The sequence below is a fragment of the Ischnura elegans genome, chromosome 10 (assembly GCF_921293095.1).
Source record: "Ischnura elegans chromosome 10, ioIscEleg1.1, whole genome shotgun sequence".
NCBI lineage: Eukaryota > Metazoa > Arthropoda > Insecta > Odonata > Coenagrionidae > Ischnura > Ischnura elegans.
The window spans coordinates 45210854-45233390 of record NC_060255.1 but is presented as its reverse complement, the minus strand read 5'-3'; the positions used below and the strand labels follow the sequence as shown (position 1 = coordinate 45233390).

At 37.1% G+C, this 22537-nt stretch overlaps 1 protein-coding gene across 3 annotated transcripts in view; it reads left to right on the top strand.

Moving 5' to 3' along the window:
- Positions 1–22537, top strand: part of LOC124166355 (leukocyte tyrosine kinase receptor-like) — a 550686-nt gene that overhangs the window by 397346 nt on the left and 130803 nt on the right. For all 3 annotated transcript variants that reach the window (XM_046543833.1, XM_046543832.1, XM_046543834.1), the window contains exons 15-16: positions 11884–12055; positions 17212–17403. In XM_046543833.1, coding sequence (XP_046399789.1) covers positions 11884–12055; positions 17212–17403 — 364 coding nt within the window. The remainder of the gene's footprint in view (positions 1–11883; positions 12056–17211; positions 17404–22537) is intronic.

The window sequence follows — 22537 nt, the reverse complement described above, 5'->3', positions numbered from 1 at the left end:
CTTAATGTTCATAATAATTTGGAGTAGAACCAACGGTAAAAGTATTGTGCGGTATTCAATGTTAACAGATTTATTTAATATTTGTTTCGTAAGTTCAAGCCTTCGATTTGTTATTATTAAGGAGAATGGAGGCTCTTTACATAGCTCCGCTAATGTTGCATGAGCATCAATGTCGACGGAGGCAGTAGATGCACATACTTCGGCGGCAGATACGCGATATCAACAATCCCTTTGATATGCATTAAGAGGATTTAAGAGGTTCGTCCCGCGTACCTCGAGGATTTGCGATGGCTATTGTCACTGAGCTCACACCACAATTAATTCGTAGACGTTTAGGTGGCTTGCCGGGGCATGATTTAGTACGTTAAGGTAAACATCAATCATCCATTCCATCTCTTCCATGCATTATTGCTGCCGTTCAGTATCACGACCAACATGATTCTTTTTTCTGTTGACATAATAGAAATACTAAGACATGTAAACATCTCGTCCTCTAGCAGAAACTGTTAATAATCAACTCGTATTCGCGCCAGAAACATTTTCACCAGTATAAATCGTTAATAGTGGCATGTGCTTGCACAATCAGACGTATATTTATACGCACCACAGCGCATTTAAAATTATGTACTGAAATGATGAGAACAGCTCAAACGCATACGAGAATGAACCATTATTAAATAATAAAATAACACTTGTTCTCATTCCGCGTAAGCATTTGCTCCATATTATGAGAAAATTGGTGCTAATTTGGCAATTACGAGCCTGCTACGTGATAACTGGCTTTGATACGCAGCACTTAACAACATATAAAAGAGTTACACAGTTAATAGCTATAAACTAATTAAGCAACCGTAACTTATCATTAATAGGTACTTTTGAAAGAAAAGACTTTACTCAACTTTGAGTAAAGAAGTCTCATCTCCTTTGAGAATGAATCTACCACGGCATTATATATGTTTCTCTATGGTAACTGAAGTTGCAGTTGGCCGCTGAGGAAAGTTTGTGTCGGAGATTCTGATTCGTTCTTCGGATCCGCACTGCTACCAACATAAGAAACTCAAGTGATCGTACGCAATCTGTCAAACATCTCACGACTCCGGCTTTCAGAATCGCTTGAACGTCTTTCACGGTGAGAGGCGTGAGAACTCCACTGTGGTTCGAAGCACGCGAAACTTAGATATCACATTAACAGAATCGAGCTGCAGCTCGCCATTAGGGGTGTGTGACGCGCAGCTGTAACTCGCGGAAAAGTATTGTACTCCTGGAAAACTGTTGAGTGGATGTAAAAAAGGAGCAAATTATGGTGCTGAAGAGCTGTAAAATTGTGGGTTTACCCCAGAAAATTATTTTATTTCCTAAAAACGGGAAAATTGAATGCTATTGCATTTTTGCTCTTTGAGCGACCTCTAAATGTCATACAATTAGAATGAAATTTTTAGGATATCTATTCTGCAGCCTTCATCATATTTTAAGAGGCAAAAATCAAAAATTCGAGAAAGAAATAAAAAAATAAGCAACACCCCAACCACCTGGTAGCCACGCAAGGTATAGGCTTGGTTGGGACGCTGAAGTAATTGGCTTTATCGTCAATTTCTCCTTCCCTTTCTGAGTATTCCTCGCATGAGCTCAGGAAATTAATGGGTGCGATGGTAGAAAGGAGGCAGGAAATACAATTTTTTCCACCATTGGTAGTGAGATGCAGCTTTGAAGACTACCTTAAACGAGGTAGGTACCTAAAGGAAACTGGATGTGACATTATTGTCTAATTAAAAAATTGAAGGAGGAATAAAACATCTTAGAGTCAAGAAGTAGTAGGTACATAAGGTAGAAAAATTAAAATGATGTATCAATATCAGATAATCCAGCCACATCAGAAGGGGTCAATGTAGATCTGAAGATCATCAGCGTTCTTTTGGTATTGACAGCTTTAAATAACTTTAGAAAGATCATAAACAAAAATACAAAGCCCCACGCGTCCAAGGATTGACCCCTGTGCCACTCCTTTGGTTACAAGACGATAGTTGGATGGTCCGCCTATAGTATCAAATCATGAATATATATTGACCTCCTAATGAATAAATATTGTTGTTGCTATCTTCGAGATTTCTGGTAAAATAAATAAATACTCTAGAAGACATTTTTCAACATTTATTGGTGCATCTTCAGGGGCTTAGATTTAAAAAATATTTTCTTTTACAAATTAAATTATCGGAAAATTTTCCATGAATTTAAAATCTAGGAAAGAGTTCGAATAGTTCAAGTTATCCCGTTTTAAGGAGTATTGCGTGAATTGCATTTTCGGAGATGAGGTTTCTCCTTTCTTAGTCTAAATTTCCCTTGCCATAAATAAAATTGCCCAGGATCCGGCTTTCCCAAAACCACCTCCTGAATTCGATTACTTACTAATTTTGCATCGCTTTTACCCCCTGAGAGGATGGATTTGGAGATGTTGAGTCGCGAGCGCTCATTGAATACGCTCACGCTCTTCCTCTTTTTTCTATTCTCTCACAAGCACTTGCTAGCAATGGTATGGGATCAATGTTTAAAGTTGTTGGTCTCGAAGTTGAGGAAGGGGCGGAAAAGTTGGGATATCCTTTCATTCTTTCAAAGAAATCAAATCCAACCCCCATCCAACTCATACTAGTAGCGGTGCTGATTCGATAACTATTCATACGTTTAAAATTAAATTGGCTGCAATACTTTTAGATGGAAACCCAAAATGTACTAGTGTTTTATATTTTATTCTATTATTTTTATGGTATAATAGCATTTATTGGATGGTAGGGTATTTGGAGTAGGGATTTGGAAGCCTAGGTAATTTGCGCCATGAGGAAAGGGTAGATTGTTACTCGGCGTGGGCATTAACCTACCCTTAGCGAAAGGCAATAAGAGGAGGACGGCTTAATGTCCCATCCTATAAAAGGAATGCTGCACTTGAGTTTTCCCCCATACATTAGTCATGCCGGGATTGAATGATTTGTCGAAAGTCTCTCTGACCTTGGAGTTTGAACAATGGCCAGCGGGGTGTGAAGACAATACTCTAGCCACGTCATCAACCCCATCCTTGGATTTCATAGATAATAGCATTTATGTGATAACATGCAAAGAATTAAGGAACTCATGAGTATTTTAGGTGCGTTTTGGTTACCCATATGAGTATTTTAGATCAGGTTAGATCATAAATGCGCAGACGTTGGTAAAGTGTGGCTCAATTCTTTTTTAGGAGTGAAATTACTGTGTTCTGCTCGGTTTATGCGCTAAGCGTTCTCCTCTATTATTGCACTTTGGACGAAGGATGGAAATCAGGGATGGCAACAAAAACTAAACGATAGTCAAAACCAGTAACATTTCAATAGTTTCGTTCCCAGGAGCGGAATGTAGAAAAAAAAGATATGGATTCAAACCCGAGCTAAACTTAGGGTCGAAACGAAATAGTAGTCGAAACTACTTCGGGTCGAAACTAAACTATAACTTTGGGACGAAACGAAACGAAGATAATCTTTCGCATTGGAGGGACCAAGTGCTTCACCATCAAACTGTTTAGTTTCGACCCATATACCGAGTACGAAATGTGGTTGAATGAAGTAGAGGCTCGGCCTACCGCCTTTAGATCCTTGGCACACTCATGTTTACCACTAACAGGAGAACGGTGAACACAGACTGGCCATTTGATTTTTAAGCTCAAATTTTTAACCTCTCCACACGTATGTCAAACGTAATGGGTCGAAACCATTTTCTCCACTCAACTTTTGGGATTAAAACTCAACTATGAGCAGCGGAGATTCGTTTAATTTAGTTTCATTCCCGGAAGTAAAGTTTCGTCCTGTGTCGAGACTAAACTCCTTGGTGATTTTAATTTCGTGCGGGAATGAAACTAAACCTATGCCTCATAATTTCGTCTCCCTCCGAGTCGAAACGAAACATTATCGTTTCGTTTCACTTACCGTACTTGATGGGAAGTGGTTGAGACCCACGATTCATCAATGCGAATATTGGTTTGACGTTGTTTTCAATTCAACTCTCCTGTCTGCTTGCGTTTTCTTGGCGATGTATATCTTCTCTTTCGCATTTTTAAGAACTTATCCTGTGTAGCTCATTCGGGATCTCTCTTTGCCTTCCTTCCCGCCCACTTGTCCTTCGACAAGTAAGAAACGCACGGGGAAGAATGCCAGGTTTGGTGAGAGAGACCTTTCATGGATTTCATGCGAAATTGTTTTTGTATGTAAACATGTAAAATATTAAAGGATTCTGGGGTAATTTGGATACTTCTTGGTCACCTATCTAAGTATTTTAGATCTAGTCTTATATGAAATGCGCTGACGCATGCAAAGTGTGACGCAATTCTTTTGCAGAAGCGAAATCACTTCGTTCAGCTCGGCTTATGCCTTTGATTTTCACGTTGCACGAGGTGAGAAAGTGTTCGGGAATAGGGAAGGATATATATTTTATGTTTTTAACCCTCCGTCAGTCGCGTCACATTTTGAAACGCTATTTGTCACGCGACGTCTCACAGACACTATTTAGCAATGGTTAAACAAAATGCATGAAAGTGGAAAGAACTGTTTTAACTGCAAAAAATCATTCACTGAATATTTAATTTCAAGAATGGACAACAAATTTATGCATGATGATGATGAAGATACTTGTATTGATAAAATACTCAATATTACTTATTAAGACGTTTATTACTGGTTTATTTATTTATTATTGGTTTGGCATTGCTCTCCTCTCCTGTCTGCTAACGTCAACGTATTTTTCATCTATTTTATAGTTTTAAAAACTTGTCCTGTGTAACTCATTCGGAGCCACCCCTTGCCTTTCTTCCAGACTACTTTTCCTTCGACTCGTATGATACACGCGTGGAAGAATACAAGATTTGGCGAGAGAGATTGCCGTTTAAAAAAAGAAACGCGCTCTCCGGCCGGATATTGTTTTCGTCGGGTGGGGGCGTGGGAAAATAACTGGTGACATGTGCTTACTCACCGCTCGTGGGTTTGCAGATTGAGTTATATGCGTGACCCGCAACGCTGCTTTGGCATAAGGAAAAAGCGCTCTAGAGATCGCGATAGAGCTATCACTGTGAGCTCTCAGTCATTGTCGCAATCAATAAAAGTTAAAACTAGGCTTAAGCATATTGGTTCCAGAAAGGAAGTGTCAGTCGTATTAATAAAATAAAATTATTGGCATTTTTATTCAAATAGTTTAATCTCACGACTGATTCCAGTACATTTCGTTTTGTTATCAGGTCCATAAAGAAAGTTAAAGAAATAACTTCTTGGGCAATGAGTGCCCTTCATTTTAAAATTGAGAATATTTTCTTTAATTCAGCTCGTATCAGGCCACGAACGCTAGAAAGCTTATTATTAGAAAGTTACTTATAGCTCCTACAGATTAGACATTGACCTATAATCTAGAATAGCTAATGGATATTAACGTTAATACGATTTCCCAATTGTTTAAAAAAACCTTTTCGTTGTGTTTTACTTTTTTTTCTCTTCTCATACTTCATCCATTGCCCAATTTACGCATCCGTGTTTAACTAACTTGACGCGGATTAACTAGAAAAGAGTATGGCCTAATAAAGTGTATTTCATTTGCTCTACGGCCTGACAGAGAATATTTCATATAGGTTATTACAATAACTAAACGCTATAAAGTCTTCGAAGACCACTTGTATAACAATTAAAAATTTTATGTAGCCGATAATAAAATTCTACTCTTTAGTAAGATCCAAATATTTTAATTTATGCGAGTTAATCGTGAAATATATAAGGTAATCGTTGTAGAGTACTGATTGAGTGGGGTAATGGAGGGATTTTTGGGGATTAAAGGATTCTGGAAAGAGGAACGTTTACCGTGGGATTTTTGAAAGGTGTTGCGTTATGTACCTAATGGTGCATCAATCTGGGACGATTGGACGTGCGTTAAATAAATGCCAATGGATCATGCTCATATCAATTATTTATTTGTAGGGAAATAAAATGGGCCGACCATGACTTAAAGTTTCCAGCCGTTAATAATTTTAGTTGGAATTTAAAGATTTTCAGTTAAATATCCTGATGATTACAGAAAATTTCCCTATTTCATCCTCGTAATCAGTCGATTCTAATAAGGCTTAGGGTTTTTATGTTGAAAAAGCAAAATAGATGTTGTGAATGCACGGAAGAAGGCTATTAAATACATCAAGAGGAGCATAGTAGAGTAATGAAGATCAAGGAACTTACTTAAGTTCAATATCATTTTTTGAAATTTTTTTTATCCCGTGGTACGAAACATCTGTCATATTTTGGGTAAAATCATATGTAGCAAATACAGGCAAAGATAATGTGTTCAGCTGGATTTAATTGATTAAATTAAAGGGATCTTACAAAAACCCACTTTGTCTATCACTTTATGCCGAATAAACATATTTTCATTATGAGGTAGCGTTCTGAAGAAAAGTTATCTGACTGTCAGAAATGTATTTTAAACACGGTTGTAGAAAATGTATATCATTAATAGCTCAAAAATTATCAAACCTAAATATATGGATATGATCCTTAAGTTCTCAGAATTAGAAAAGGAATCGATAGCCATAAAATTATCAAACTCGAATATGATCAAAGGACGCATATCTACTAAAGGGGCAAGTTGAGGAAAGATGAAGGCGTGTCTCATTGAATTTCCACGAACTAAAATCAATTCTCAAAGGTAGTCCAAATTTTGAAGACTTTATCTCATCACCGCCTTATCGTTTCGTCATAGATATGATCATAGTGTAGTCATAAGAATACATGTAGTAGTAATAAGAATACATTCCAGATAAGTGAACGCTCTAACGTTACAAGACAAATTCTCATGCATGTTAGAAGTAAATACGTCTCTTTGAAAAGTCCCACCGCACTTTTGGAATTTCTTACATCATGAAAATGTCGCCCTTGACCTTTAAAATTGCTGGTTATGCTTTGATGTAGGTATGCTTCGCTTAGTAAAATTATAGAACTTGAAGATAAGCATTTATATCATTTGGAGGAAGAATTTTCTTAACAAATTGTTTAATATGAACTACCAAAAGACTTCATGCGAGTTTCGATTAGCTTTCAGGGTTGACTTTTGTGTCTTTTTTAACATAACCCTCGAGAATTACCTCATGCCATACCCTAAAAGGGAAATTTTTATATATTTATCCTGAGCGTCTCTCAGCTTCTTTGGTTCTCTTCTACTGTTCCTCGTGTGTATAACCGCTATGTATTTTAAGCAGATTGTGTTTTTATGAGTTTTAATTACATAACGTCTGCTCTATCTCTATTGGAAAATAATTTCAATGCAGGCAAACTTTTGTTGGGATTCTTACTGGGTTAAAAACTCCATTTTTGTCATTTGAAATAAAAGTCATTCAGCAGCCCTGAGGGTGAGCCCCGAGTCGGAGCTCGAAACGTCGGTAAAAATAAAGTTTTTAATACCGTGGGAACCCCGTGAAAAGTTTACCCACATTATTCGCCGGGAAAGCATCCAATTTTATGATAATTTTACTGCATTTAAATATTATTCGAGCAGTTAATTAATGCAACATTCTTCCGTGGATCAACCCAGTTTGAATTAGGCCTATTTAACGATACAGAATTTAGCTAATTCTAGGGCAGATCTCTCCGTTCGTTTACTCATCTAAATTTTCTCTTTGTAGAGAATGAGTTTATACCGACAGTCTAAAAGTTATCCGCAAACTGATGAGCCGAACATTTCCTTCGGAACCTGTTGAAATATCCTCGGAGAAAACCAATTTTTGGATTGGATTGTTTTTTAGAAAACTGCGGCAAGGGTGAGATACGTATGAAAATATCTTAACTATATTATCAATAGCAGACACTTTGTTACCTCCACAATATATTTTTTCAATTTTTCGAGTGGTTTTGGCTGTTACACCATTATCAAGTACAGAAAATATATCATGTATAATATTTTCTGTACTTGTTCATGGTGCAATGCCGAATCCGGTCGAAAAATAATTTTTTAAAATATATTCTGCAAGTAAGAAAGTATCTGTTATTGATAATATGGAGCCCTTCCACCACGTACAAGCTTCAAATTTCGATTTAATATCGTAACTTTTCCGATCTTTCATCGTTTTCTCAAGCACGGGTCAACAATGGTGAGATATATTTGAGGCTGATCGTCCCTTTCTTTTCCTTCCAGCTAATCTTTTCATATGTCCGCATTTTCTCTGCTCTAATTTCCTGATAAATCGCAATTTATGTGTAGCTTAGGACATCGCTTCACTGTTCGTTCCGTCCTCTGTGTTCCGTAGACTGTCTTCATCCTGTCTTCACGTTTAATAATGTAATCGATTCAGGTGGCCCAGATTATTGGGAATCGGGTTAGAGTGGTCGCTTAAGATTTGACCTCCCACGCCGTGGGCTCGGTTTCAATTCCCGGCGGTGGCAGAGAACTTTGAAGTAAAGATGACGATGGACGACACGGCCATCGAAACTTAGGTGGAGATGGAGAGCCTCACCCGGTGGGAAACCCGAAACAACTTCAACATCAATTTTGAGGTACTGCCCGAACCCTGCTTGAATGCTGTGTGGAGGGCATTTCATGCGCAACACTTCGTCCGTCGGATGGGACGTTAAGCCGTGGTCCCTTCGCGCCTTTCGTTAAAAGCAGGCTAATACCGACGCCGGGTTTCTTTCCACTCTTTCTTTCATACCCTTCCCTCATGGCGCATATGACCTCAAATGTCGCTCGCTTCCTCCATTTACCATAAAATCAACGTGTTTTTGTCTCCGGCAGAGTCGTTGAAAAATCAGTTCTAGTCTGAAGGTCGAAGATAGCGTCTACTGGTTGATATTGATTCTGGCGCCCAATAATCCCGAAATTTGATGGGATTATAATTGATTGAATCCTTATATGTATAAGGTTATTTATCACGAATGATTCAGGCACAGTCTCCCGGCTTATTCCTAACGTTTAAAAACATCCGCTCTTCGCACAGAAAACAGTTTCAATATTTCTCTTCATTTTTTGAGATTCGAGCTTTGGAAGTGAACTTCGCTTGGTGTATTCCAAACAGAACACATTTCTGAATTCATTCGGAAGGACTCAGTTTTTTGACATAATGTAACCTAATACAGATCCTTCCCGAGGTATCAGTACATTTTCAAAGATATTTATTTCTAAAGCTCGGGCGGACAAAATAATTCTCTATATGGGATTTAGAGAATTATCCTTTCCAGGCTTTTGGCTCTAAAAAATGAAGCCGCGAACGATAAATTGGATTCTTGCTAAGGCTTACCCATTCATGTGTAAAAAACTTTTTTCCTGGAACAATGTCAATCGCACAACATTCGAGTTCATTGAATTGTAAAGGAGCTTCACTTGTGCAACCCACACGGTAACTGGAATCGAATAGGTCAGATTTTTGCCATAAAATATCATTACTATTGTTTTCATACCTTAATAAGGACCTTTATGTTGATTTTTTTGTCAAAACAATGGTATCCACGAATGATTGTTTCTTGTGGAATGTGAAAAGCCAATTTTCCGTTACTTGGCACGATATTTTTTTAATTCAAGAAAAAATATTATCGCTGTGATAATAAATGACTATAACTTCATCAAAATCTAGATCGTACGCAGAAAATAATATTTACTTTGAATTGCAAGGCACCCACTTTATTCGATGCAGATTATTGTATTTATCAGCAAATCCAACTGGAATGGTAGTCTACAGAAAAGATTCGACTATCATCTTGATATTGGATTGTGTTTTATATCCATAAGATTACCATTGTGAAGAGTTTTAAATTATTCTTGCATCGTGAATATATACCTTAGTCTATTCAATGCGCTAATTGCCGTGAAAACCAAAAGGCAATTTTTCTCCCACGGTCAGATTAGAAAATCTGCGGAGATATAGATACATCTATTTCATGTCAGCATAAAGAATATTAAACCCTTAATTTAAATATTCAGTATTCACACCGACACTGTTTTTGTCATAATTTATACATTGTCCAGATGTTTGTCAATATATTTCTGTAGATTCAAATGACATTCATTTGGAAAGCATTCCCGGAGCGAATAAATTCTCTGTGTAGTATTTGCAAAGCAAAGTTTTCTTTCCACTCCTTCACCTCATAAAAATGAATCCGCGAATGCTACATTGTGGTCTTGCCAGGCATGTAGCCTCACACACTCCATTTTTCGATATAGCTACATGTCATAATGTCTAACAATTAGCAACTAGGTTACCCCATTTCCCCATTATGCAAACGAAATATCATCATCATCATAAGGTGACAATCCTAAGTTTGGTTTCTAACAATTTCCCATATTTTAAGTTCTAAAATTTTACCACAATATTTTTTAGCATGTGAAATTTTTATAGTTAAGACACAGAGAAATGATGATCAAAATCTTCTTTGCATAAAAGTAAAAATTCAAGATGATAACATAAATTTTTAACCAGTATTATGCCTCTAAGAGACACCGCTCCATAGGGAGAGATGCATCATCAATAGTGATGCGTGAAAATTGCAAATGGGATAAATGCGATATAGATGCGATGTGCGCAAATAAATGCGATGACTGGACTTTTATGATATTTTTACGCAAATTTGCCTTTTCGACGGAAAAATTCGTACATTTCGTACCGAGCGCAGTTTAAATGCTCTGCCGACACTCACCTCTTGAAGCATGTGAGCGACTGGTCAGCTGCTAGTTGGCTGGGACTCTACGTGGCCGCGCACTACAAGTCGGCGCGGGCAAGCTACACCCTCGCCACTATATGCCTTATTCCTTAATTTATTATTGATCTACAACATATTATTTAAAATATTCTGTATTTTGTCATATAACTGTGTTTCACTACATTTCACCGTCATCTACCTCATTATGAAAATAAAAAATAGACGATGCAAAATGCAATAAACTGTTATTGAAAGTGCGGTAAAATAAAAATGAAAGAGCGATTTTTACGTATCTCTAATCATCATCATCATCATTAGTCAACAATCCTAAGATTGGTTTGGCGTAGCTCTCCACTCGTCTCTCCTATCCGTCAGCCTTTTTATAGCGACGTATTTCTTTTCTTTTACATCCTTCATGACCTGTACTACGTAACTCATTCGGGGCCGTCCCTTGTCCTTCCCTTCCACCTGTCCTTCTATGTTTGTTTTCATCTGGCCACCATGCCACATAATGCGGCCAACTAAGTTTTCCCGTCTTCTGCTAAAGGTTTTTAGGAGGCTTCTCTTTTCTCCCACTCTCTTCAGCACTTCCCCATTACTTATTAATTTATTTATTTATTTATTTCACACACTACCGAAAACATCACTGTTCGGCCTTTTCACTGGGGTTGATAACATTTTACTATTAATTGTGCACAAACATCCAAAACTTACTTGGTCGATCCATTTTATCTTCGTCATTCTTCGGTAGCATCACATTTCGAATGCTTCCACTGTTGAAACGAAATATATAGCCGCTATAGTGAAATGTTCTGTAGTTTTGCGATGCGTGCGAATTGACTAAAAATATCGTTACAGGCAACCCACATACCGTCTAATCCCTAGATGAAATATCTTTCTGCGTACCTAATTCTTGCTAAGGTTGTATTCTTACGACAGAATTATCACTTTTTCGATGATAGGAAGGGTTCCTTCATTTTCGCGAATGTTTGTGGCTTCATATTTTTGCATTTATTACCTGATTGTCAGCATTTGCGGCGTTCTTTAAGGTTTTTGCCGTCGCTTTTAGACGGTGTTATTCTGCTAATTCAAAAATCTAAGAATTGACGAGATCAAGAAAATTTTGATTCGAGAAAATCAAGGAGCCCGATTGTTAGGTATTGACTTCTTGCAGGCTGTACTAAAGATACGTTTTCTCTGTCTGTTCTTGTTGCAGTGGGCCAAAAAGAAACGGGTTCCCTTGATCGTGGCTGGTGGGGGCGGTGGCCTGGCTCACGGATTCATCAGCCCCCCCGGAACAACAGCGACCCTAGCCCAACGACACGGACAGGGTTTCAACAAGTCCATCGCCCCAGTGACCGGGAGGAGCTTCGGAAAACATCCAGCAGGTAAATCCAACTTCTCTATCCAATCTGTCAAATCTATTGCTCGCGAGTTAATATTAATTGCTAACTTGAAAATTGGAAACTTGTAACTCTCTCGGGTTCCCTGGAAAACGCAGAGGGAACGCGAGGGAGGGAATTAAGGATTTAGTAGCAATTACCCGTCTTTTGCATAACTCCACTTCATTAGCGTTGAAGTACAACTCCTTTAGCCATCCCGCACGCCGACCCCAAGCCAACTGCGTTCGTTTATTTCCACCAAAGCCTCTGCCAGCTTGCAGCTTCCAGCTCGTCCTCACCGGATGCAGGGGTTGAGATACTACAGGAAAGATGTTAGGTATCTGCGAGAGCTACCAAGTGTGGGAATGCAAGTCAGCGCTTAAAAAATCATATTTTGAACTATTTAGCAGACTTTGCGCACTGTATGTCTGTCCTAGGTCCGTGCAGTTTCTATCTAGGGTATTTTATGGTGTAAAATTCAATTTAATATTGAGGAATTTTAATTTTAAGCTGCCTCCTTTTATAAGAGGTAGTACTGAGAGTAGTATTTGTAAAGGTGAGATATTTTGATAATACCTAAACTGCTACATTCCTCGTGCCATAATATATGAGCTGAAGTTAATAGAATATTTGATATACGGTTAATATTTGGTTCGTTAAACCGCAACTAATCGGGGTAACTTGCGAGATTACTTTCAAATCAATGGTTCATGAGTTCACTGCGTGGAATAATAACATGACATTAAAAAATAGACGTTGTTATATTCCACACAATATTTATTGCAAACTTTGCCGCTTCTATTACCTCTTGATAATGACCTGAAAAGGTCGAAACTGGTAGAGTTATCAATAAATACTGAGTGGAATATAGAAACGTTTTATTTTGATGAGGAATAATCTATACTATTCCATTTTCTTACTTTTTTGATTTTTCCCTGGCAAAACGATTATTTTTGGTGTCATCGCTCATAAGGGAAATGATGCTTTAAAATGAACTCCCTGATAAGTATGTTTTTCCCTAGACTCTCATGGTAATCCCTTAGGGAATAGGTAACATTTAAGTCACTATGTACACCGATTTATTTATCCATACAATATTCTAATGGATTAGTGACATGTATTTGATTAAACACCCATTCTAGATACATTTCAGATGACTGCTCTCGAGAACATATCTAAGTACGCAATACAATTCATGATGTTCATTCAACATAGCCATATTTTGGTGTGAAAATGAAATTTTTTATGCCACAAAGTCGCTGTTTCAATGAACAGAGTATTTGTCTACCGATTAAGTCACTTCTGATTGGTAAATATTTTACCTTATAAATAATTTGTCTTCTCAAGTGTAACATTATGCTATTAAAATTACCAATGGATTACGGTAAAATTAATAAAAACATAATTTTCATGTAATAATCTCGTGATACGTCTCATATTTTGGCATGGTTTACGGAAAGTTGTAAGAGATTGAAAGTTATCTTTGAGCACGCTTTCTAGCGGATATTTATTTAAACACAATTTGTGTATCACATAAATATTTTATAATTTTTTCTGGTTGTAATTTATCACAAGTTTATTTATTACTGAAGTTACTGAAAATAACACGAATTAAAAACCATTCGATGCTGTTATTAACCATGCTATTCATATAAATTTTTTCGTAGTTTATGTTGCGATCATTATCAAATAAAATTCCGAAATGTTTTTGCTTTCATTGTTTAGCTGTAGAATTATTTAGCGGAGTAAAATTAATTTGGATTACATATTTTTCGTAATGATACTTCGGAAAAACTACTTAATCAGAGAAATGACATCTCATTAGTGATTTTATGATGACAATATTTTAAGAATTATCTTTTATGCTATTATTTTATTCAATTATTCCATACTTATTGACCTTTTTAGGCCCCAATAGTTCTAGTTCTAGAATCGACTTTGCATCACGGTAGTATGGACAATAGGAAGTTTTTAAAATGACATTTAGATATTTGGAAATGACCATATGTTTTCCATAATTTCGCCATTTAGGACGATTTGTCTTTTTTGTTCAAAGTATGCATATTAAAATAGATGTTTAGTAATCATAGGTCAGTGAATTTTGAATCATTAAAATTCGGTACCATTTCCATTCGCAATATGTTGATTGTTGACTATTTGGATCACGATTCACGAATATTACATTAGATGATTCTCAAGTCCGCTGCCAGAATTGTTGTCGCTCCGCGCGCATTAAAATCAGATTTCAAAATCGTCACTCGCGGCCCTACAAGACATCGATTTCCACTTTTCACGGCAGTTTAACGTAATTGAGCGAATTAATCATACAAAATATATTAAATTCATACGATACGATTGATAACAAAAAATACTACTTCCTCTACCTGCGGTTAATAACGAAAGTCACACTGAATGAGATACCGCTGCCTAGTGGCGCCGCCGAATAAAATGACCGCAACGGCAACAGATAAAACGCTCAATCGTCATATTTTTGGACCTCCTTTAATGGTTTTCCTTGCTTTGAGTCAGAGCTCAGGGAAAATAGAATCGAGTCAAAAAATTTCATCGTTTTTATTTGGTCAAACACGATTCCGCAATGGGTATATGGGCTTCGTTGGACATTTTTCTTTCGGTAGTGCTTTTAAATAGGAACAACAAATAGACGGGTTGTTGACGTCTGCCATTTTTTCTTGCATCCTACCAACCTATTCAATTAAATTACGTTGCATTTTTTCCAAACCTCTCAGAGAACATTCCTGTCTCTCGCGAGCTCCTTCGCTATGTATTTGCTACGTGATATCACTTTCATATAAATTTGGAATTTCAGTTCCCGGAGAAACTCATTAACTTAGTTTCGAAGATGAGATTTCTCTTCGCTTCAGACTCCTAGCTTTGGGCTCCCAATGTGAGAGTTGCCTTTTGCGCTCGGTTCAATATCTTCGAAACATGAGAATTCAATTGGTACATACCTGGGAAACTTTGCTGGCTTCAATGCTGAAGAGGAAATGATACAGCAACGATTTTGTGTTGCATCATAGCCTGATGACAGTTTTTTTTTTTAAGTTTGATTGGAGTTGGTAAGAAGAAATTCATTCCAGGAAGTAATGACTCTCTCCGTGCGATTTTCGCTACCTAATGGTAAACTTATGATTCAAATTATTCCGTAGGTTTCTTGATTAAGGAGACGCCAGTCTTTTACCGAAAAACGAAAATTCCATTAAATATTTCATTGCATAATTCAATACATTGTATCAGTAGGGTATATATGGATATAAATACCCTATCTACTGTATATCTTATTGACATATGTGCGAAAATAATTTCAGGATAACTGTGGAATCACTTTGTTTATGGGATCGAATATTTTTTCATCTCTGCGAAAGAAGTTTTTATAATTTTATATTTATTTACACAAATAAATTTTGTAAAATCTTTCTGCCGCTAACATATCTGTTAAAAAAATAACTATTGAATATATTTGTGAATTTGAAGCGTCTAGTTCGAAATAAAAAGGTTCTAAGTGGAATTGTTTTAATGTTTTACATGACAGTCATTAATATATTTCGTCTTCATCTTAATCTACTTTTTACATTGTAATTAGTTGGTGTTCGTTCGATAACCCTACGAAAATGCGACGTATATTCTTCGAATTTTACACAAACTCGAATAAGATATGCTGAAAAAAAAATCTTGAACCACCTAACCGAATGGTCCTCAAAAGTTGTATTCGAGAAACTCTAAGGAAATGTACCTTTATTCAGTTTTTGCAAGAATTTACTGGCTGGCCGACCATTCTTCTCGAATAGGAAAAGAACTCCTTTAGATGACCGGTGGAGAGAAATAAATTTCCGCAAAATGTTGGCCGTTGTCATAGAAACCGTACTTCCTATATCGCAGGCCAATCTAGAAGAAACATCCTCAAGCTTTGGCAGGAACAAGGGTTCTAGGAATTGTTCATTCTAGGGAAATTATTATGGTGGCTGTTCCATTTTTTGAACGTTAAAATTTATGTGACACTTGGCTTTAAAATCTTTGTTAGATGGAAGCAAAAATATTACAGTTCAACTTTTAGTTTTTTTTAAAGAAATTTTCATGAGAACTTCACCTTGGTGCGACAATTAAAAAAGGTACATGATCCGCAAAGAACACCGAAGTATTGCTATATTTTTGTTCCTTAAATTGTATTTTATTTATGTTTCATCCATATGATCAATTCATTACTTGTTCCGTGAATTAAGTTTATGTACTCTATTTGTCTTAATTGTAATTCATGCTTCTATTATATTTTAGTAGGATATATTACTATAAACTTACCTATATGGCATATGGGATGTAAACGTCTGGAATTTTATGTCACTTCGAAAGTATTTACGTTTTTCTTTCTCCAAAGTTTTTTTTTGCGTAATCAATAGTAATAAATTATCCACACCACTGTGGCCACTCTCATCCAAGTCGATTTGTAGCCTCGCCAACAAATTTTCTCCAGATTCCACTGTCCTCCGCCATTTCAACCTCTCCCCGAAGTCTTCTCATGAATTAACTACCTGGTCATTCAATCTTAGTCTTAGTATTCCTCAAGGGCGCCTTCTCCCTGGTTGATGTCTCCACACTCTTCTTTTCATTGCATCCATTACCTTTATTTTTACATACCGAGCCAACTAATTCTCCTTCTCCTTATCACAGCAACAATATCTGGCCTTCTGTGCAGGTTCTTGAGCTCTTTATTTTTCAGTACTCTTCACATGCATTCAAAAGTTTGCCCATATATCCTTCTTAATATTTTAATATCAAATATTACTATATTTTTCTGGCTCTGCATTTTTAGGGCCCATACCCCCGCCATATCGGTTGACTCCTCCAAATACCATTCCATATACGAATTTGTGGAAGAAAATGAAAGAATTAACTTTGTAAGGTCCAATCCTTAAATATAAAGTCCGGGCATGTATGATCGATGCATCTGAAGATGTAACCACGTTACGAAACCCGGGTTATGCTTTTTTAATGTATAACATTGCTTATTATTGCGTGCTAATAAAGTTATTCTTTCATTTGTAATGATGGAAATCTTTCACAAATTTAAGCCTGAAATCATCTGTTATAGTGTGGAATAAGTACATATAATATTTTTATTTATTTTTGCCGTTCTTTTTTATCTTCAGGTGCCGGTGGTGGTTGGACGGATGCCGTGGGCTGGAACCTCACCTGGACAGAGTTCAAGGGGTCTTCCCTGTTGAGGGGTGGTCTCGGGGGCAAGGCTTGTGTCGTATCCTCCAATGGCTACTTCGGATTCGGGGGCTTCGGTGGCGGCGGAGGGGGCTGCGAGTCAGGTGGAGGCGGAGGCGGTTACCAAGGTGAGAGAGCGATAAATAATTAAGAGGAAACCAACGCTTGAGTATCAAAGCTTCGACCGTGTGCGTAACGGATACTGCCATACACGTCGACTTCAAAGCAATGGCATCCGGTCTCAGCGCCATCTTCAGTGTTCAGCACCATTTTAGCGTAAATTTATTCATATTCTCGTTTTCGCTCCGTAGGGGGTCTGTCCAAATGCCGAGTGCTACACTTTTAATAGTAATGAAGTATAGAGGTTGATAACAGGAAACGTAGAAGATGCCTGTATAATACTGAAAAATTGCCCTGTAGGTATATGCTAAACTTTTTTGTATATGAGGGATGGGAAGCCAAGGAGTGCATGTGATTTTTTTCTAATTAAAGTTAGGTTCATAAATTCATAGAAGAAATATACAAAAACTTGGTGGCCAATGGATACGAGTGACTGCCTGTTCAGTGCTGACATTAAGTGGAAAATTGAATGCACTACTAAATAGCTAGTTAATGCATATTTACCTTATTTGTATCCCTTGGCTTCATATACATTAGTCGGTCAAATGTTGCGATAAATTTTAGTACACTTTATTGCACCAGTTTCCCTAAGGCTAGGCGTTTTAGGCTAGGTTTCAAGTCAAGCAAGCTTAGACAAGAAATTTGCTACTTAACTGAACTCAGTCCAAGAAAATTGCTCCATGTAAGGTTACTAATATGAAAAAACGCACAATCGACCGCGGAAACCATAGCTCCTGTTCAATTAACATGAATTCATTGATAAACAAATGATACATTAGCCCCCACAAAAAAGTCGTAAAAATAACTGTAAAATAATGTTTTCATCGAGAAGAAACTAATTTTTGCCTTAAGTTACGATTTTAATTGCTGGCGGATGTGAAGAGAAGCCGAAAATTGCATCGCAAATCGTAACTCAATCCTCAGCGCTCTCTGTTCATGCTGAGACAGCCATTTCATATGTTTTCAGTTCTGCTTTGCATGGTAGACTTTTTGCGACTCCTTAATTAAACGTTTACGCCCAGGGTCCCCGTCATCAATTCCTGGTTGAACGCGTCATTCTCCATCTAAGTTCCCTTTCTTTTACCCCATTCCATTTCCTTACAACGCTAGTACTTCCATGGTAATTAAACGCTTCCTTCTTTGCGACATTTTTGCCATCCTGCTTTTATTATCAGTTTCGGTGTCTTTGCGCGAGAAAGTCTCATTACTCCAGTTTATGGTTACGCGATAAAATTCTTGCATCCGGGGGATGAAAAGACTTCCCAGAACCCTTTAAAAAAATTGAGCTAAAAAATATCGTCCTCGAATTCGGCGTTCTAATACATCGTGCCAGAATTTACATTTTTTTCGTGACTTTATAGTTTCTTCTTAATCTTCCTGGTGTTTCTTAATGACTTTGAAGCTGAGAACACAGAAATTACTTTCACAAAATCACGACCATGGTTTTTGTAATTCTGTTTTTCTTTGTTAATTCCTGTTTTTTATTGAAATTTGAAACTTTTATTTTCTGAAAAAGTTAATTTTAGGGATCATATACGTAGGCTTTCGAGACGAGATTCCTATGTATTGGTGGCTCTCGGGAGCAGGGTATCAGGGGGGTATAATTTTGGATGATATTTTTTCACATCCTAATAAAAACTGGATTTGCTGTTTATCATATAAACAGTCCCCTGGCAATTTACCTTACCAAGAATTCTATGTTGATGCCATTTAAAAAAGTTTGGAAAAGCCACATTTTAAAAAAGCAGCGAAGAATAGGAATTTTAACGCTAAAATCCACCTGTTGGATATTTTAGCATTAAATCCAACGAATAATTATTGTTTATCAAGTGTCCGTATTGCATTCTAATTTTTAATAGTTTTTAAAGTGATATTATCGGCCTTTTATAATGCCGATAGTGCTGTCTTAGGCCATAACTGAGCGCTATGCATTGAGAATTGATGAAGTTGAATACAGAACACGCAAAAGATACCTGTGGAATAGTGAGAAATTACCTTGTATATAATACATTTTTTTTACTTGAGCCAAAATTTATGACTAGGCATTGACATCAACCGTAGTATATTTATATCGTAGTCTCCTGGCAAGGTGTGTATCATTTTTGAGGCTCAGTTTGCGAGATATGCCTTGAATTTCACATCGAGCTTATATATGTCGAGTAAACCTTCCGCATAATATTGCATAATTTGTTTTCACCTGCTTAAAAATAAATTTACTTCCAGGGCCTCTGTATATGGATTCTCCATTTATTCTCTTCGTTGGTTATATAGTGAGTCCCACCAAAGCATTTCTTTGTAATAATGCCTTGCATCGTAGATTTTAGCACAGACTAAACGAAATGCAAAAATTTGCTTTTCGTATTGAAGAATGAGGTAGTTGTACTTTTCACTATTTTTTTTAATGCATTACGACTCGTTTCAACTCGCAGAGCTGTCATCTGGTACAAGACCCAGAGTGAATATTTCAAAGAGTTTCTCCATGCATTTAATTCAACCCGGAAACTTCTTGTACCAGACGACGGCTCTATGAGCCAAAACGTGTCGTGCGAGTAAATAATTGAGGGAAATTGCGACTTCCTTCTATCGCCAATTCGTCGAACTTCCTCCATTTCACGCCTGAATCGGTCGAACTTATTTTCTTTGCAGCATGCATCTCCAATTCGCGCATGGGATTTCTGTGCTTAATAATAAAAACATGCACCCACACACTGCGTTTCATTTTTTTTAACTCTATTAAAACTCCGCCGATGGAGCAGTGGCTAGCTCTCTTTCGTCCATATTTTATTAAGCACTCTATTTCCTCGTTTGATGTAATTCCTGCGAATGTTCCCTTCAGTAATGCAAAAAAGGGTCAGAGTTGAATAAAATTTATGGAGAAACTCTTTCAAATCTTCTATGGTGCCACGGCAAAAACTAGATTCTCAAATATTTTTTGTTGTATCATAATAGGATTGTATTTTCTGTTTAGTTTTTAGGCTTTCAAAAGTTTACCCCGCTATAGAAGTATATTCTAGAGCTGACAGAAACGAAAAATTAAGATAGATATTTTGCCAAACGGATAGATGTGAGAATTCGTTTTTCCCTCAAGCAATAAAAAACTTTGATGAATGCTAAGCGTAATTTCGTTTGAGCATATCCTTTTTACATCTATTTAGGCGGCTTGCGAGGTAGTATGTTGATGAAAAGTTGATTTTCGAGTACTTATTTACTTTGCAAAGCTAAAATCACATTTTTTAGGAGTAATTTTGTAAACGGATTGTGTCCTGACAAACCCCACCACCCGCCTTTGAAACGGCTTGCGGGGTAGTGTGTGGATGTAGATGATTTATTCATTGCTTTAACAAGAACTAAAATACAGCCCATTTTTTTCCCCGAGAATATTGCTTTAATACGGCTTGCTGTTAGGTAGTTCATAATCACACGGTCAGTGAAGTCATTACACCTTTTTTAGCAGCATATAACATTTTTTTATCGAGCGTTTCAACATATTTGAATTCATTTTCAGAGCGTAAAACAGCGTTGAGATTCGAATTGAATCGGTAACTATACTTTTTGAAACAATTCATAAAAGCATTCATTTATTTTGCCAGAAATAGGGAAAATTATTTATTTGCCGACAACATAAACTATATGAAATGGAGATTTTCCTCTTTGAGTCCTACCTACCACAACAGTTACTGTAGGAATGTTTTAGCACAACATATTGAGCAATTTTAACTTGTGTGCTCATTGTGTGCTGCATGCAGAGGTTTGTTTTTTAAGATACGGTTTCGTTACTTCAAGTAAAACCATAGGAGAAAAGTTGGACGGAGAAAATACCACCATGTCAAGGTTGCGAAGTGGCATATGAAGGATATCCGTTTGGGATTATGGCTGTAGTGGAAATAAATAAATTAGTAATGGAGCCGGAAAGAACCAGCTATATTTGGCTCTTAGATTTCTTCTTGTCCCTAAAAGCGCTGTCGATAAAACCGTAATCTACCGGATATCTCGAAAAAGCTTTCAGAGAGCAATATAAACGTCGAGTTTCCTTAAAGATGACGTGGAGAAAAGTTCTCTTTTTTCTTTCTTTCGCGAATCAAATGGCCGATGGTGGCAGCACCGTCTCTGGCGGTATGATCATCGAATGTAAGCGGCCGTGTGTTGATGACTGGTTTTTTTTATATTGAGCAATTACCTAGTTAAATGAAGCCCTGAAGGCTATGATGCAGCCAGAAAATTCGTTTTGAGGGGGTCCAAAACTAGGCGGTTAATTATTGATAAACGGGGTACTAAGGAGAGGGTTTTAAAATAATTTTATCACTTTTCATAATCGAAAAAACTTCATTTTTCAAAGGAATCTGGTGTTAATACATGATTTTTCAACATTTTCTTCTATGATGAAGCAAAGTAATTTTGTTTTTATATTTCGGGGGAGTTCCTTCCCCCCCCCCCCCCCAATCGCTTCACCACTACCTGGAGCTTGTAAAATGCTTGATATTGAACAGCAGTCTTTGACTGAAGCTATGAAATCGTTCAAATTTAGTCAAGATGTTATCATAACTTGTGGTATAATCAGGGGCGGATTTATCATCGAATTTGGGGGGGTCATTACCTGCGTTCGGGGAGTATGGAATACCCCCCGGGAGAGAGAGTAGGGAGTGCTGCACTATGCGATAAATGCTACTCTTTATCCTAAGTTTGGGACTTGTGGGATATTTGCATTAACATTCCTATCACACTTTTAAAATGATTACAAAGAGTATTGAACTAATAAAAATTTAAAATTTTTGATAAAATATCGGGTAAAATCCCCTCCTGAATCCTCCACGGTATTATTGAGGTATAAGTAATAGCTCATCTGCAGGAGTATTTGTCGACGAACATGAGCTCCAGACCGGTAAAGTTAACCGGCGACGTCATGACATTAAATTTTCAATTTTGTCAGCGAAATATTCTTCCTGCATCTACGTTATAGAAAATGCTACATTACTTTGGATTCAGTAAGACTTGAACGTGCTGCGTCGACATGCTTTATCAAAAATACCGCTTATCTTTTACTAAAAATCATGTTCATAAAATGATATTTTAGTGATGCGCGGAATATTTAAAGTTATCGGAAAAATTAAACTCATTGCTGACCCACCTAGTGGCCAAAATGGT